The sequence below is a fragment of the Alternaria alternata genome (assembly GCF_001642055.1).
Source record: "Alternaria alternata strain SRC1lrK2f unplaced genomic scaffold CC77scaffold_21, whole genome shotgun sequence".
Taxonomy (NCBI): Eukaryota; Fungi; Ascomycota; class Dothideomycetes; order Pleosporales; family Pleosporaceae; genus Alternaria; species Alternaria alternata.
The window spans coordinates 363,290-377,706 of record NW_017306210.1 but is presented as its reverse complement, the minus strand read 5'-3'; the positions used below and the strand labels follow the sequence as shown (position 1 = coordinate 377,706).

Here is a 14,417-nt window from a genome sequence, read left to right as displayed (position 1 = left end):
AGCGAGAACTATACCGCAAAACTATTCCTCATCGACTAGGATGGATTCCGGAATCATCGAGTGGTTTCTACTTCTCTTCGTCCTCATGTCGATACCGTTTACGTATTCGGGACCTCTAGGTTCTGGATCGGCAACTGTGGGATACATGCCTGTGAGTTCGGCGCTTAGCAGCATCTCGTCGATGAGCACGACCGAAACATCTTTTGCAGGTTCTGCATTTCCAGCCATGGCTTCGGAAAGCCTGTTGCCATCTAGCCTTAGCACTGTTGGTGTAAGTGCAGCTGCGTCGGATGTGTCACCGACATCTCCCATGGAGTCAATCGTGGCTGAGGTTGGGCCAGAATATGGCAAAATTGTCATCAACAACGGCTGCAGTGAAGACTTGGTAGTGTTATCCATTGGTGCCTGGCCGCTTGGCGGAAACAGGACCAAAATTGACGACACAAGCCCAATTGTTGCTTCACATAACGGCAGTTGAACGCATGGCAAGAAAACATTCAACACACCATCGCATCTGGAGCAAGTTATAATGAATCCTTTTGTGTCACCTGCCCCAATGTTGAGGGCGCAGAAGAATACTGTGCAGACTATGACAAACTGCGTGGCCAGGGTGTCTCACTCAAGATTTTCACTGCTGCAAATCTGAGTGAGGCTCTGCAGTTTGAATACGCGCTTGTGCAGAATCCGCTGGACGAGCTACCTTACCACAAACTCAACTACGATGTCTCGCTCCTTGACTGCGCTGATCCGCTTGACCATGCCTTGCTTTATGGCATCGGTTTCAACACCGAAAATCACCGTGAAATTACGGATCAATCCATGTCGGCCGAAGACAGGAAGCACAAAGTTGATTTATGTCCCGGATACAAGGGTGGGCTAAGAGTATCGTTCAAAGCAGAGGAGAGCTGCGACGGTGACGTCTGTGAGCCGATCGACTGTAACGAAGACGATTGGTGTAAGATATATTTCTTTCAGCGAACGAGGGACGGAGAGCCGAGTTTGAGCTGTGGCGGAGAGTTCAGGGGAAATGTGGTATTGGATCTTTGTGTGGCTAGTGCTGGTGCCAATATCAATACTGAGGCTGGCAGCAAATAGACGATTTACTCCTGTTTGTGGCATGAGGTTGGATCCCGCATCGATAGCGGTAGTCGATCGCAACACTAGATTTCTATGCTGTGCTTTGCGTCAATACTTGTTAGTAGGCCACATTTATCAGTCATTGACTATGATTGAAACCTGTTTGATAGTTCACAGTGCCAGGTCTCGGACTGCTGGAGTGTGAGCAGGGCTCGATCGGCCTCATCTGACGGTGGCGAAGATCCTCGATCCGATCGGCGATTGCATTTCGTGGTTGTTACAGATGTCGAGCTCCACGGAGCAGTGGTTCCCTTGAAGATCGACGTGACTGACGACGGCTGTGGCGTGTTGATACTGCGATTGCCTGTAGATCTGTATTTGTTGGAGACAATCGCTGTAAGGTACCCGACCTGGAACCGTTTGACGTTGATTGGTAGGGAACATATTTCCGAAGCTCGGAAAGGAGTTGCGGTATTTCGCGGACATGGCAGGATCGTGGGATAGTGGAATAGTGGCCATGGTTGGGGCAGGTAAGCTAACTGATATCAAGGTCCATATATCAAGATCCATATGCCGAGCGTTGAGCGGGCATGGTGGTGGGTACGTGTGGTGTTCGCACGTGAGGCAGGTACCCGCAGTTCAGGTGACAATTAGAGTTTGTTAGAGTTGTAGACGACATCTTGTCTCGCATGGCAGCTCCTGGCATTCTCTTTTACTGTGTCTCGCCTGACAGGTGCTAGAAATGTAGAGCGCCAGTGCTAGAATTGTAGAAGCGCCAGTGCTAGAATTATAGAAGCGCCAAAGCCGCTGAGGCTTCCTAGTGCGGACTGCAAGATCCAGGCGGGTGGTCCGCCCTTGGGCATAATGACACCACTTGTGGTTCCATGCTGGCTACTTGTAGGCTGGCATGCATTCGGACCGAGCACTGACAGAACGGCCAAATTTTGCGGGATAGCGTATTCAAGACGTCAATCGAGTGAGGGTCAGCAATATCGCTAATGAGGCTCTCTAGTTCACGATTTGAGAGCGTTGGTGCGGCAAGCGTCTTCGCGGCTGGCACACTTGGGCTAAGCCGGATCGAGGACACATAGGAAACTGTTACTGACGCGTTGCAGGGGAACCCAGCCAATTGGGACAACGTGGCATCCCGTTAGTTATCAGCCACTTGAAAAGTAGCACTTCTGGAACGAGTCGAGAAGCGGTCGGGGCAGGGGCAGGTGGCGCGACTCTGCTACAAGTGGGATTCACGAGATCGCGATGAGTATTTTCCGCGGAAGGTTGTTGCAAGTGCGGTGTGGTGGTCGCGGTGGTTGGGCGTCGAAAGTCAGACTCGGCTTAGGCACCCGGAGGCGCGGCTACTACAGTCCCTGATGACGTCGAGCGCCAAGACTCGATCATAGCGAAGGGCGGTTCTCTGCCAACAATCAATTTCGTCCAAGCGGGAGAGGCTGTAATGAGAAAGGAGCAAGACGGTTTCCCGCGCCAGGACTCATCAATTTACGCGATCCACGATTCCCCCAAACTGCTTTTGTCCAACGCGTCCCCAAGTGTGAGCGCCGCCTCGTCGTTTCTGTAAGTGTGTGCGGGCGTGTGTGTTGAATTCAGCCCACGGGCGCGAGGCTATCCTGCTCCTGATCCTGGCATATGTGCCCACCACCTGATTCTTACTCACCAAGCACTCCCAGCTTGTCGCCTGCGCCCCGGGGGGATTCGGCCTTGACGGGCACACGCAACGATAGCCTCAGTACCACCGGTGGTCCTGTAGTCGTGTGTTGTTGTTGTTAGTTGTTGAGTTGTCCATGGTGCTGAGGCCTCTACACCGTCCATTCTTGCCAGGAGCACCCGCCGCGACGTCATAGCTCACCATCCCATCTATGCTCCCTATATCCTCGACCCCATCACGACACCACTTGCGCAAGACGTGGGAGACTGGGGAATGCAATAATGACAAAGGCCCCGTCACCCTCTCCTAGTTCCAAGAGAGAGCCGACCGCGACGCCACCCACCGCACGCCCGCCACTGCAAAGACTGGCTGCCAGCGACGCGAAGCCCTACCAGTCGCACACGTCGCAATCCTCGCCTCAGACCCGCCCCACGAGCGAACGCAGCGACGATGGAGCCACCGACACGGAAATGAGCGAGCCCGAGAGCCAGCCGGCCGACGACAAAGAGGATGCGCCGCTGAGCGAGGCCTCGCCCGACGAGATGGAAGTCGAGAGACTGCGCGGCCTGCAGCTCAAGATGCTGCAGCAGCAACAGCAGCGCGCCCGTCTGCGCTCCTCGTCCAGCAATGCCCAAGCCCAGGCCCCGGGGTCCCGTCGCATATCGCCCATCAAGGAAGAGCCTGTGCCCGGCATCTCGCCCACCCTCGAGGGAGCCTTTAGCAGCCCTACACCAAGCCCAAACCCGCTACCTACGGCCCTTACCACGTCGACCGAGTCCACGGAATCGGCAAGAACCATTCGCGGCAGCATGCCACCTACGCCCGCCGCCGCCCATGCCGTCCGCACCCCGTCGTATCCTTTCCCCTCCGTCCCAAACACGCCAAGATGGGCTTCGGCATTCCACATGCCCTTCACCAACCTGTCACCTACTGTAGCTGCGGGCCAATCGCGAGAGTACGCAGCCCCGCAAGAGCGCATTGCTTCCGAGAGCAGCACCCCCGCCGCATCGAGTACGCCTTTTGCCCCAGGAGGGAGACATTACCAAAGCCCAGATGCAGAGGACCCGCGATTCCCTAGTCCCAATCTCTACGAAATTGTATTGCGCCTAGGTGCCGAGCCTGGTCTTCCTGCGTGGTGGACAGCTGTGACTTCCATCATGCGTGATCACTACGGCGCAGAAAGAGCGACCTTGGCAGTGCCGGCGGACGCGTCTGATATTGAGAATGTGCCGTGGGGGCAGAAGACTAGCTTCACTGCCACGACCAACAACGGAAGTCCCCTCGCAGCTACGTACCAGGAAGCAACAGGCACTCACTTTCCATCGGAACAAGAGTCAGGCTCGCGTGAAAATGAACATGCAGATATGCCACCAGCCACCATGATCCCGGAGCGCAGACCGAAGCTATTCTCCCATCACTCCTTCGCAGGCCACGAACGCCAGAGATCCAACACATCGCCAGATACCCCAACACCAGCCCCGCTTACCCGACCAAGAGGTCCGATGAGGGCGGCCAGCCATGCACCCCACATGTCGGCGAGGCCAGAGCATCCACTGAGACAGGTTTCCCAGGCTTCGTTTGACGGCGCCTCTCCTGCATTTGCTGGTTCAACTCCAACAGGCGGTCCTACTTTCAGCGATCCAGAGTTCTCCAGTGTGGGAGAACCATCGCCACCCAGTGCTGTGTACCATGTACTTCGAGCTCTTGATCATGAACCAGATGCCCTCATCGACAACACAGGTGTCAACCGTGTTTTGGAGAGAGGACGTCTGGTCACTCTTACTAGGGATTACTCGACTTCGCATGCAACATCCAAAGAAGACCTAGGCAAGGACAAGCAGGATCAACCCAAACCTTCTGCAATACAGGGCAGTGCTGCTGCACAAGAAGCCCAGAAAACTGCTGCTGCCCGTGGCCGAGCTAATCTAGCAACCAACGATCCCCGTCTGCCGCAACGTTACGAGGAGTACGAGCAATACCCGAGCTCACCGTGGGCACAATCACCCGCCCCTTCACCAGCTATTCAGAATGACGCTGACGCCAATCCCTTCTTCGCCACGGGCAACGTTGACGAGGAGACTTTCAACCCCTCCCGTTCGCCGCAAGACTACACACAATATGGCATGGTTGAGGCTATCGGCGTTGACAGAGCCAGCACAGTCACGCACATACCGCTGATACATCCTATCCTATCGCAAGAGATGGCATCACCGGCTACTACTACGCCGTCGCAAATGCCACCTATGACAAGACGGCAATCAGAACAGTCCATGTCGACATCGCTGAACAAAGAAGGTTTTGTTCGGAAAGCTCCTATTGCGATTCTGTCGATACTGTCGCCCATTGTCCCATACCCGCGTAACCTAACCAACTCGCTGAAGCATCTTGGTCCTCACCTGGCCACGTCGTTCTCGAATGCTTGGCACTTCACCAATGCTCAGGCTCAAGTTGCGTCCATTCGACAACGCCGCATGACAGCCGGCACTTCAGGGGGTATCAGCCTGCCATCAGATTCGGATAGTCTCGATGATTTGCTTCACCTTGACCTTGAGGATATCACCAACTCAGCAGCAGGTAGTGTTACCAGCCCTTCCGACTACTCTGGCCGATCCAAGCATAGCCCTGGTGGCTCCATCGCTGGAACACCAGGCTGGGATACTTCTTCGGTCGGATTTTCGAGTAAACATTCGATGGGCGGCACGCCTGGCCATCTTGCAGGCAGTGAAGCGGTCGAGAGCTACTTTGATGCTAGGAAACAATATGGCAAGACATTGAACCCTCCGACGTCAAATCCGCACGACCAGTCAGCACGGAAAACCGATAAGCGTACTGCAAAACGCGTAACGGTGAATCCTGTAGCAGAGCAAGTCAACGAGGATCCTGCCAAGGGACGCAACGACAAGACAGACGAGTCATTGAGCTCACGTCGCGCTCAACTGCAAGGCGCCTCGAACCGTGGACATTCATTCCTGCACTCATACGGTGCAGACTTTAGCTCGTCGTTCCAGTCCTTGCCAGCAGCGACAACGCCAGGTGGAAGGCCTCCAGCTCAGCATGGACATGTCACGGGGCCATCAATCGCCGAAACATCCGACATGCCACCTCCTTCCGAGAGTCTACTTAGGACCATCACCGACTCACTACCGGTTCAGATATTTACTGCCGCGCCTAATACTGGTGCGGTCACTTGGGTGAATTCAAAGTTTCTGATATACAGAGGCCAGGATCAACGCCAGGTATTGCAGGACCCATGGAATCCAATCCACCCAGAGGATCGTGAGTCGTACCTAGAAGAGTGGAGCAAATCTCTGCGCACTGGACAACAGTTGCAGAAGAAAGTGAGACTACAGAGATTCGATAACTGCTACCGATGGTTCTACGTCCGTGTGGCCCCGCTCAAGAACAAGCGTCAACAGATTGTTCACTGGATCGGAACCAATATGGACTTCCACGAACAGCATACTGCTGAGCTGAACTCGGCGCGCCAGCAGGAGACGGCAGCTTCTGAGGCCAAATATCGTGCGCTAGCGAACTCCAGCCCGCAGATCGTTTTTGTTGTTTCGGATCGGCGGGGCTTGACGTTCTGCAACTCCCAATGGACTGCTTTTTCGGGCCAGACCGAAATCCAGGCCCTGGGCAACGGCTTCCTAGAGCACGTGCATCCTGATGATGTCATCAAGTGTAAGCTTCCTGAATTGGATGAGGACGGAGTCGCCAATGTTCCCACTTCCATGCCAGCAGACCATGGGAGAACCGAATCTAACTCATCTGATGCTTCGTCGGAAACTGAGAGGACAATCACTAGTCCTGGTGGATCGACGCCTGATCGTATGGATATGCCCCAAGCCAAGTTGTCGAAACTTGCAAGCACCGGCATATTGAGAGTCGCCAAGGATGCGCACGGGCGAGCGTCTTACTCTACCGAAGTTAGACTACGCAACAAGGACGGCGAATACAGGTGGCATCTTGTCAGGATCCTATTAGAGAAGTCGCTCTCTGAAGACGGTGACGAAGAGACTTGGTATGGCACAGCGACAGACATCAACGACCACAAGCTGCTCGAGCAAACATTAAAGGAGACTATGGACGCAAAGTCCAAGTTCTTGAGTAACATGTCTCACGAGATCCGGACGCCCTTGAATGGTATCTCTGGCATGGTCAACTTCTTGCTAGATAGCACGCTCAACTCCGAACAGCTAGAGCACGTCAACATTATCAAAGCCAGTACCGATAGTCTGCTTAATCTTATCAACGACATCCTTGATCTGTCAAAAGTCGAAGCAGGCATGATCAAGCTGTCCATGGAATGGCTTCATCTGCCGTCGCTTCTCGAGGAGGTCAATGATTTGAACATGGGCCTGGCCATACAGAAAGGCCTTGAACTCAACTACCTCGTGGATGAAGGAGTACCAGCAGAAGTCAAAGGTGACAAGTTCCGCATCAGACAAGTCCTTCTCAATGTGGTTGGCAATGCGATCAAATTCACTGAGCATGGAGAAATCTTTATCCGATGCAAGCTGCAACCACCCGATCGTTCTCGTCCCCTACGAGATAACGAGACTATGATCCGGTTCGAGGTTGTAGACACTGGCCAAGGTTTCACTGATGCTGAGGCTAAGTATCTCTTCAAGCGATTCAGTCAGATTGATGCCAGCAGCACCAGGCAACATGGTGGAACTGGTCTTGGATTGGCTATTTCTATGCAATTCGTGGAACTCCATGGAGGTAGAATGGATGCTCGCAGTGCACCTGGCAAGGGCTCAACATTCTTCTTCACAATCAAATTTGGGCTCCCAACGGCTGATGACTACCCTAAGCCCCAGGTATCTACCCCAGGCACACCAGCCTTTGAGACTCCGCTCTCGATGCCGCCGGTGCCTTCACTTCCGCCCCAGCCCTCTGCTCTCCAGAAGTTTGTTCAGTCGCAGAACCCCGGGCATGCACAAATCAAGCGCGTGTCAAGTGTGTCTTCTGAGAAGAGTGAATCTCCCAGATCTCCAGCGCCCAGCCTGTCAGCTTCTGAGCGATCGCGTGACTCGCCCTCTCTCTCGTCTGGGAGCTCGGACCATTCATTGACAAGCGCCGCACTTACAGGACAGTCAAGCTTGCGTTCGGAAAGGTCGTCTGCATCTTCTTATCTGAAGGAAACCAGTCCTGCCCCGGATCCGGACATGAAACTAGCTCTGCCTCCCAAGCGAACCGACAGCGACTCGCAAGCTCCCAAACCCGACTCTTCGACGTCTGTTGAATCGGATCAGACTCTCCGCGCGTCGTCACCGCATCGCAGTCTTTCACCACTTGGTAGCGCCTTGCAACCTCCCATGTATTCCATCTTGGTGGTCTGCCCACTAGAGCATAGCAGAGAGGCGACGATTCGACACATCAAGAACACACTTCCTCAAGGGATACCCCACCAGGTGACAGGCCAGGCTAGCGTGATTGAGGCGCAGAAGATGATGGGAGGTGACAATCCGGTGTTGTTCACCCATGTTGTACTTGTGTTACATGACACTGCCGAGGTACACGCCATCGTAGATCAGATATTCAGCTCCATGGCGTACGGTAACACATCTGTCGTCGTGGTCTCGGATCCATCCCAGAAGAAAGAGCTCATCAAGGAAGCACCAGTATATGATTACGAGCAGCTTCATCTGGATCGACGCTTGCAGTTCATCTACCGGCCGCTCAAGCCATCAAAGTTTGCCATTATATTTGACCCACAGAAGGAGCGTGAGTCGAGCACGGATCGCAACCAAGACAGCGCACAGCAGGTTGTGGTCAGCCAAAAACTCGTGTTTGAAGAACTCAAGCGTCGGGTAGGCGGCAAGAATCATAAGGTCTTGCTGGTAGAAGACAATAAGATCAACCAAACGGTAAGCTTTCGTTCTATGATTATTGTGTATTGGTCTATACTAACTGCTCATAGGTGATCTTGAAGTTTCTTGCCAGGATAGAGATTGAAACAGAGACAGTACAGGACGGTGTTCAAGCCACCGAAACCATCTTTTCCAAGCCGCCAGGTTATTACTCAATTGTTCTTGTAAGTAGTAATACCGACCTCTTCTGTTGCATGCTAACGTTGATCAGTGTGATCTACACATGCCCAACAAAGATGGGTACCAGGCTTGCAAAGAGATCCGGCGATGGGAGAAGAAACATGGCTACCGTCGCCACCCAATCATCGCACTCTCAGCCAACGTCCTGGGTGATGTATACGCAAAGTGTGTAGAAGCGGGCTTCAATTCGTATGTGACGAAACCTGTAGAGTTCAAGGAACTCTCTCTTGCCATGACCAAATTCCTGGATCCGGCCGACCCCTCGAAACAGCCTGCCCTCATGAAGAAGAAGTAAGGGCGGCTGTGCTTTACTTTCACGTACACGAACATACATTGTATCGAGGCACAGTACTCGATTTTAGTCCTACCTGCATCAGCGAACGGCGCCGTTGGAGAAAACGGCATGTGCTACTAGGCACATGGGACGTGACATGGGTCGACGTCCTACTACCAACGCACTAGAGGTGCGCTTTCCTCGTCTGGATGTTGTTCGCATTTTATATCCCAAGTTTGAATGTGCATTTGGATTGGTTAATGGACGTAATGGTTTCTTGCGGATGCATGAGCATTTGACGGCGTATTATTGCTTGGGAGCGCAGCTGGTGGAGAATCATACCCCTTGGGATAGTCGGTTGGGCGGTATTATGACGGCAATTTCTGCCATGGGATAGCAAGAGGGGGATACCAACAGGCGCTTTATATATACCAAGGTATGGGTAGAGATGATGACGCGAGTGCAGCCCTACGGATGAGCGCGAACTTGTACGATAGAGACGATGTCATGGAGATGAGAATATATTTTAAGATCAACAATGGTAGCTCAACCCTCGTGGCCTGCTTTGGTGTTTACTGTGTGTGCGAATGATATGTATAGGGCCGAAGCGTTCCACGCGACCAACATGCATACGCTAAACATGCATGTCCGTGTCAAGAAACGTCTTCTCCACCCCCCCAAACCCACGATGCAAACATCACCACTTGCTCCACTGTTTGTCATCTCTGCGCTCATTGGCTGGTCTGGAGTGCATCTGACATCTCCATGGCGCTGATTGGTGGATATGTACAGGGGCTGGTGTTGTCGTCATTGTCGGCCTGAGCTTCCTCATTACCCAAAGTCCGAAGCACCCCTCTGACACCAGTCGCGCGCTGACGCTGTGTCTTCCTTTTATCGCTCCCCCGAGTCGCACTCTTTGTATCACGGTGCTTGGTTCTGTATATCCTCAGCATGGCTTCTGCGACCGGAATTCCGCCAAATGTCGCTGCGGCGCGCGGCCAGAGCGAAGAAGAGCCTCTTCTAGGCAGAAGAGGAGATGCCAGCCAACCACATGGACAGCCGCTCTATCACAACCTGTGGATCGGTACGTGCCGAGAATCTGCGCGAACACTGTGTACCAAGAGGGAAATTGCTAACAGACTGACAGGCACTGCTCCCATCGCGCAAGCAGGCATCTGGATCGTAAGCGCACCTCGGCGACACGTCGAATGCTACAACAAACACTGACCTACCAACAGCTAGCAGCCATAATCTGGGGAGCCATCTTCTCCAACAAACTCATCTTCTTCTCCGCACACCCAGTAAGCCCTCCCTTCTGTCTACACGTCTCAAAACACCAAGCTAACCGCGCAGCTCCTCAACTCCGTAAGCCACAACACTACCCTAGTCACCCCCTCCCGACAACCGTATCATTGATACCCCCAATAGGCCGGCTTTCTCCTCGCGATCCAAGCCGCTCTCGTCCTCCAACCCACGCACACGCCCGAGCAGAAGCGTTCCGGCACCATTGCCCACTTCCTCTTCCACGCCGTGGGCGCATCGGCGCTAACAGCCGGACTCATCATCATCGAGATGAACAAAGCGGGCCCCGGCCATGAACACTTTGCGTCTGCGCACGCCCGTCTCGGTCTTACGTTTTACATTCTAGTCTACATTCAGGCTATTGTGGGCTTCACGCAGTACTATGTCCCGCAGCTATATGGTAGCGTGGATAATGCAAAGAGCGTGTACAAGTACCATAGGATGGCGGGTTATATCATTGCCGTCTTGGGACTTGCGACCATTTGCGCGGCTACGTGGACGACGTATAATTTGAATGTGGGGGGTATTCAGCATTGGGCTGTTATTGTTGCCAGTGTGTTGGTGTTGGTGGGTGTTGTGCCGAGGATTAGGCTGAGTAAGTTTGGGATTAAGACGGACGAGGGCGAGGTGAGGTTGCAGTAGGTGAAGGGTGTATTGGGAATGAGTTATGGTTGGGGTGGATCAAGTTATGATCTATATGCACGAAAAGGTCAGTTTGCAGATATGACATGGATATGGTTGGGGTCTTTGGATATGGCGTTGCATTGGAAGGCGTGTTGGTCTATATGCAGTCTCTCAAATCCTTCGCGTTCTCGTTTCCAGATGCGCAGTCATCACAGCATTGTTCCCTTTCCAGCAGACCTTTCATGCTCACCTGATGGTTCTTGTACTCCTTTGGTGCCAACGAGCGTAGAGCGAAGCCCATCACTTCTCCTTCTACCAACCATGCTCTATGATCTTCTCCTCCAGGATACCCAAAGCAAGACCGTTGAACTCAGTCAAGAGGACCTTGACTTCAGGTTTCTTAATCAAGCCCATGTGTGCGCTAATCGTAGCACTGACAATGTCACGCAAACCTTTGTCGTGATCAGGAGTGGTGGAGAAGACATGATGAGCTGCTACAGAGAATTCGTCGGTGTTCCAGAAGTGCTGGCATGTCCTACGGAATTTCTCGATGACCAGGTCCTTGAGTCCCACCACGTCGTATTTGTCGGCAGTCTCGTACATCTTGGCGTGGAGGAGGAGTTGATCGGCGCTGCCGTTGAGTAAGGGTAGCGGAGGAGGTGAAGGGTTGCATTCTTCACAGTTGAAGCTTTTACATGTGTAGCCGCAACCTGCTTTCCTCATTTGGCTACCGCGTTGACTGGGCGGTATATAGGACCTGATGGTTACAAAGCCTGCGTTTCCATCGCATGTATGATGCGGACAGACTCTAGGATGATCGCAATCGCTGGTGAGCTCCTCACACGTATGGGGAAAGTCGTAGCTGTAGGGTAGCCCGTCCAAATCATGCTTTGGCCGAGAGGGTTGAGTTCGGGCTCCAGTTGAGGATAGTGCTAGCGAGGCTTCGCCATCCGGCAGTAACGGTTCATATTCGCCTTCGTAGAGGTACTGGATCAAAAGCTTGACGATGGTTGGTTCGTCCTCAGGAAGGTCGACGATACCACTCTCTGATTCCTGGATGAGCTGTCAGTCCTTTCCCTAGTAAGGTCCAGCCTAACAGTTACATAGTCGTCGTAGAATATTCTGTAGCGACCGTTGAGCCCATGAATGCTTCAAATAATTACCTTTCCGCCGAAATTTAGTGTGCGGGCGAAGAAGTCAGCACGGCCACAAATGATGACCTTGTGGACCTTGTACGTGTCGCTACCGCAGGCGATCGTGAGATCAGAGTAGGCGCCGGATTTGAGGAAGCTGAAAGTGAGTCAGTATCACCGCGACACAGCAACGAACAAGAAGGTTGTAATGTTGAGACTGAACATGCCCTTTGAGTGAAGCCAAAACCTGTTTCTGAGCAACTCCTGCCATGTCTTTGATTATTAGTAGCTGTGTTACTGAGTAAGGAGGGAACTCTGGAGTATAGTGAGTGGTCTCTGATCTGTGTCTCTGTTGTCGGCGCAGCCTTTCTCCCAGTATAGTCACGTGCAAGGTGAAGGTGGAAGAGGGGTGCAGGCAGTATGCGGTGGGACACGATCCAATGGAAGCTGCTTGTCGCGCGCCTATAAGAGACAAACAAGATAAAGGTCCTCCAATAGATATTGAGCAAAACGTACACTGACGTGCAACGCAAACTCAGCGCAACTGTAATTTTGATTGTATGTTAAAGTTAGTATATCTTCCAAGTCTTAGTCATGGAAACTTAATTTCAGTGCTCACACAGTTATATAAAGGCGAAATAGGGCTCTCGATACGCAGTTGCTGATTTGAATTAACCTCTAAACCTGCGGGGGAATATAACCGGACTAATGACCATTAAACTACAACCTCGCCTCAACTGGCGCCCCTTGTGACTGAGGCTCCTGCGTCTGCCCTTGTCCCTTCTGCCGTATCGCCTCCTCGAAGATCTGCATAAACCTCCAAACATCGTTGAAAGTGTTGTACATTGGCACAGGCGCAACCCGAATGATACCGGGTTTCCTCTTGTCGCAGATAACACCACCTTCTACCAGCGCTGCGCTCGCATCGTCAAAAACGTCTTCCGGGAGCAGAACACTTAGTTGTGCGCCACGGAATCGAGGATCTGTGGGTGTAATGATTTGAAAGGGGAAAGCGCCGTCCTTGATGTTACGTGCGGCGATCTGAGAGAGCAGGTGCTCAGCATATGCCGTTAAGAGCAGGGATCGTGACCGTAGGTCGGTCATGGAAGTCTTCTCGAAGACGCTGAGCGAGCCAGCTAGGCATGTGAGGTCGACGATCGATGGGTTTGAACATTGGAAACCTTGCGCGCCGGGTGTAGGAACGAACTTGTTGTCCATGAGGAAGCGTGATGACTTGTCGTGGCCGTACCAGCCCTTCAGTCCCTTGTAGTGGTCGTTGTTGCCGTGCTTCTCGTGGATGAAAGCACCTGCGATGGAACCGGCACCGGCGTTCATGTACTTGTATGTGCACCAGCAGGCGAAGTCGACATCCCAGTCGTGGAGCTTCAGCTCAGCGTTGCCAGCAGCGTGTGCTAAATCCCATCCGATGGTGATGTTGTGCTTCCGTGCATGTGCGGTAATGGTTGGGATGTCGAGTAGCTGGCCGCTGTAGTATTGGATACCAGGTAGCATGATCAGCGCCAGCTCGTCCACGTTCTCGTCAATAAGCCTGAGGATGTTCTTTGTAGTCATAATGTGTCCGTCATCCGGTTCAACCAACAGCATTGACTTCTTGGGGTCGAGACCATGCCATTCTATTTGCGATTCGATCGCATACCAGTCGCTAGGAAATGGTCGCCACTCGCACATAATCTTGTGCTTCTTCTCCGTAGGCTTGTAGAATGCAGCCATCATCAGATGCAAGTTGATGGTCAATGTGTTCATAGCAACGATTTCTGAAGGTGATGCACCGACGATGTCAGCCATTCTCTTTGAGCATCCCGCAGCCATGTCTTGGTATGGGGTAAGTGGCGAGTCCTCGAGGGCGGTAAAATGGCCACCAACGGCGATGGATCCCCATGTCTTCAGGTATGCGTTCAGGTGCTCGCCAACGGCCTTTGGCTGCAGGCCTAATGAGTTACCGCAGAAGTAGATAGCCTCGTCATCGGGTGTTGATGCTGGGTTGGCGGTTTGTGCGTCATCTTTTAGGGTTTTCCGCTTGAGTTGCGCCTTGCTAGGAACAACAAATTCTGGTCGGAATGTTTTGGGGATCTCTGCGCTTTGGTCGAGAGAGTGCGCGAATTCTAATGATTCGGCATTTGCTGGCCACTGTGGCTTTTGGCCCTGGCGTAGCTGCTTGATTGCTGCGGCGGCGTCCATGGCGATGTATTGTTGGTAAGGGTATTTGTCTTGGAGAATGCCAACAGAGCTGTAATGTTACGTATGAATTCAAGAGTACAGTCAGGCAG

General features: G+C 52.9%; 4 protein-coding genes across 4 annotated transcripts; 3 read left to right on the top strand and 1 right to left on the bottom strand.

The window, feature by feature from the left end:
- Nucleotides 1-226: 226 nt before the first annotated feature.
- Nucleotides 227-1,095, top strand: CC77DRAFT_1053241 (hypothetical protein; the record flags this gene model as incomplete). Its single annotated transcript, XM_018527733.1, has 2 exons — nt 227-271; nt 475-1,095. The coding sequence occupies 2 exons, from the start codon at nt 227-229 to the stop codon at nt 1,093-1,095; spliced, it is 666 nt and encodes a 221-aa protein (XP_018381994.1).
- Nucleotides 1,096-3,021: 1,926 nt separating this feature from the next.
- Nucleotides 3,022-9,091, top strand: CC77DRAFT_1065025 (putative histidine kinase HHK2p; the record flags this gene model as incomplete). The annotated part of the gene is made up of 3 exons (XM_018528779.1): nt 3,022-8,613; nt 8,667-8,780; nt 8,828-9,091. The coding sequence occupies 3 exons, from the start codon at nt 3,022-3,024 to the stop codon at nt 9,089-9,091; spliced, it is 5,970 nt and encodes a 1,989-aa protein (XP_018381993.1).
- A 653-nt stretch (nt 9,092-9,744) lies between these two features.
- CC77DRAFT_1023916 (hypothetical protein) lies at nt 9,745-11,410 on the top strand. Its single transcript, XM_018525764.1, has 5 exons — nt 9,745-10,154; nt 10,218-10,252; nt 10,309-10,371; nt 10,424-10,435; nt 10,499-11,410. The coding sequence occupies exons 1-5, from the start codon at nt 10,022-10,024 to the stop codon at nt 11,012-11,014; spliced, it is 759 nt and encodes a 252-aa protein (XP_018381992.1). The 5' UTR covers nt 9,745-10,021; the 3' UTR covers nt 11,015-11,410.
- Nucleotides 11,309-14,328, bottom strand: CC77DRAFT_1065023 (kynureninase; the record flags this gene model as incomplete). Its single annotated transcript, XM_018528778.1, has 3 exons — nt 11,309-12,049; nt 12,160-12,286; nt 12,854-14,328. The coding sequence occupies 3 exons, from the start codon at nt 14,326-14,328 to the stop codon at nt 11,309-11,311; spliced, it is 2,343 nt and encodes a 780-aa protein (XP_018381991.1).
- Between the last annotated feature and the right edge of the window lie 89 nt (nt 14,329-14,417).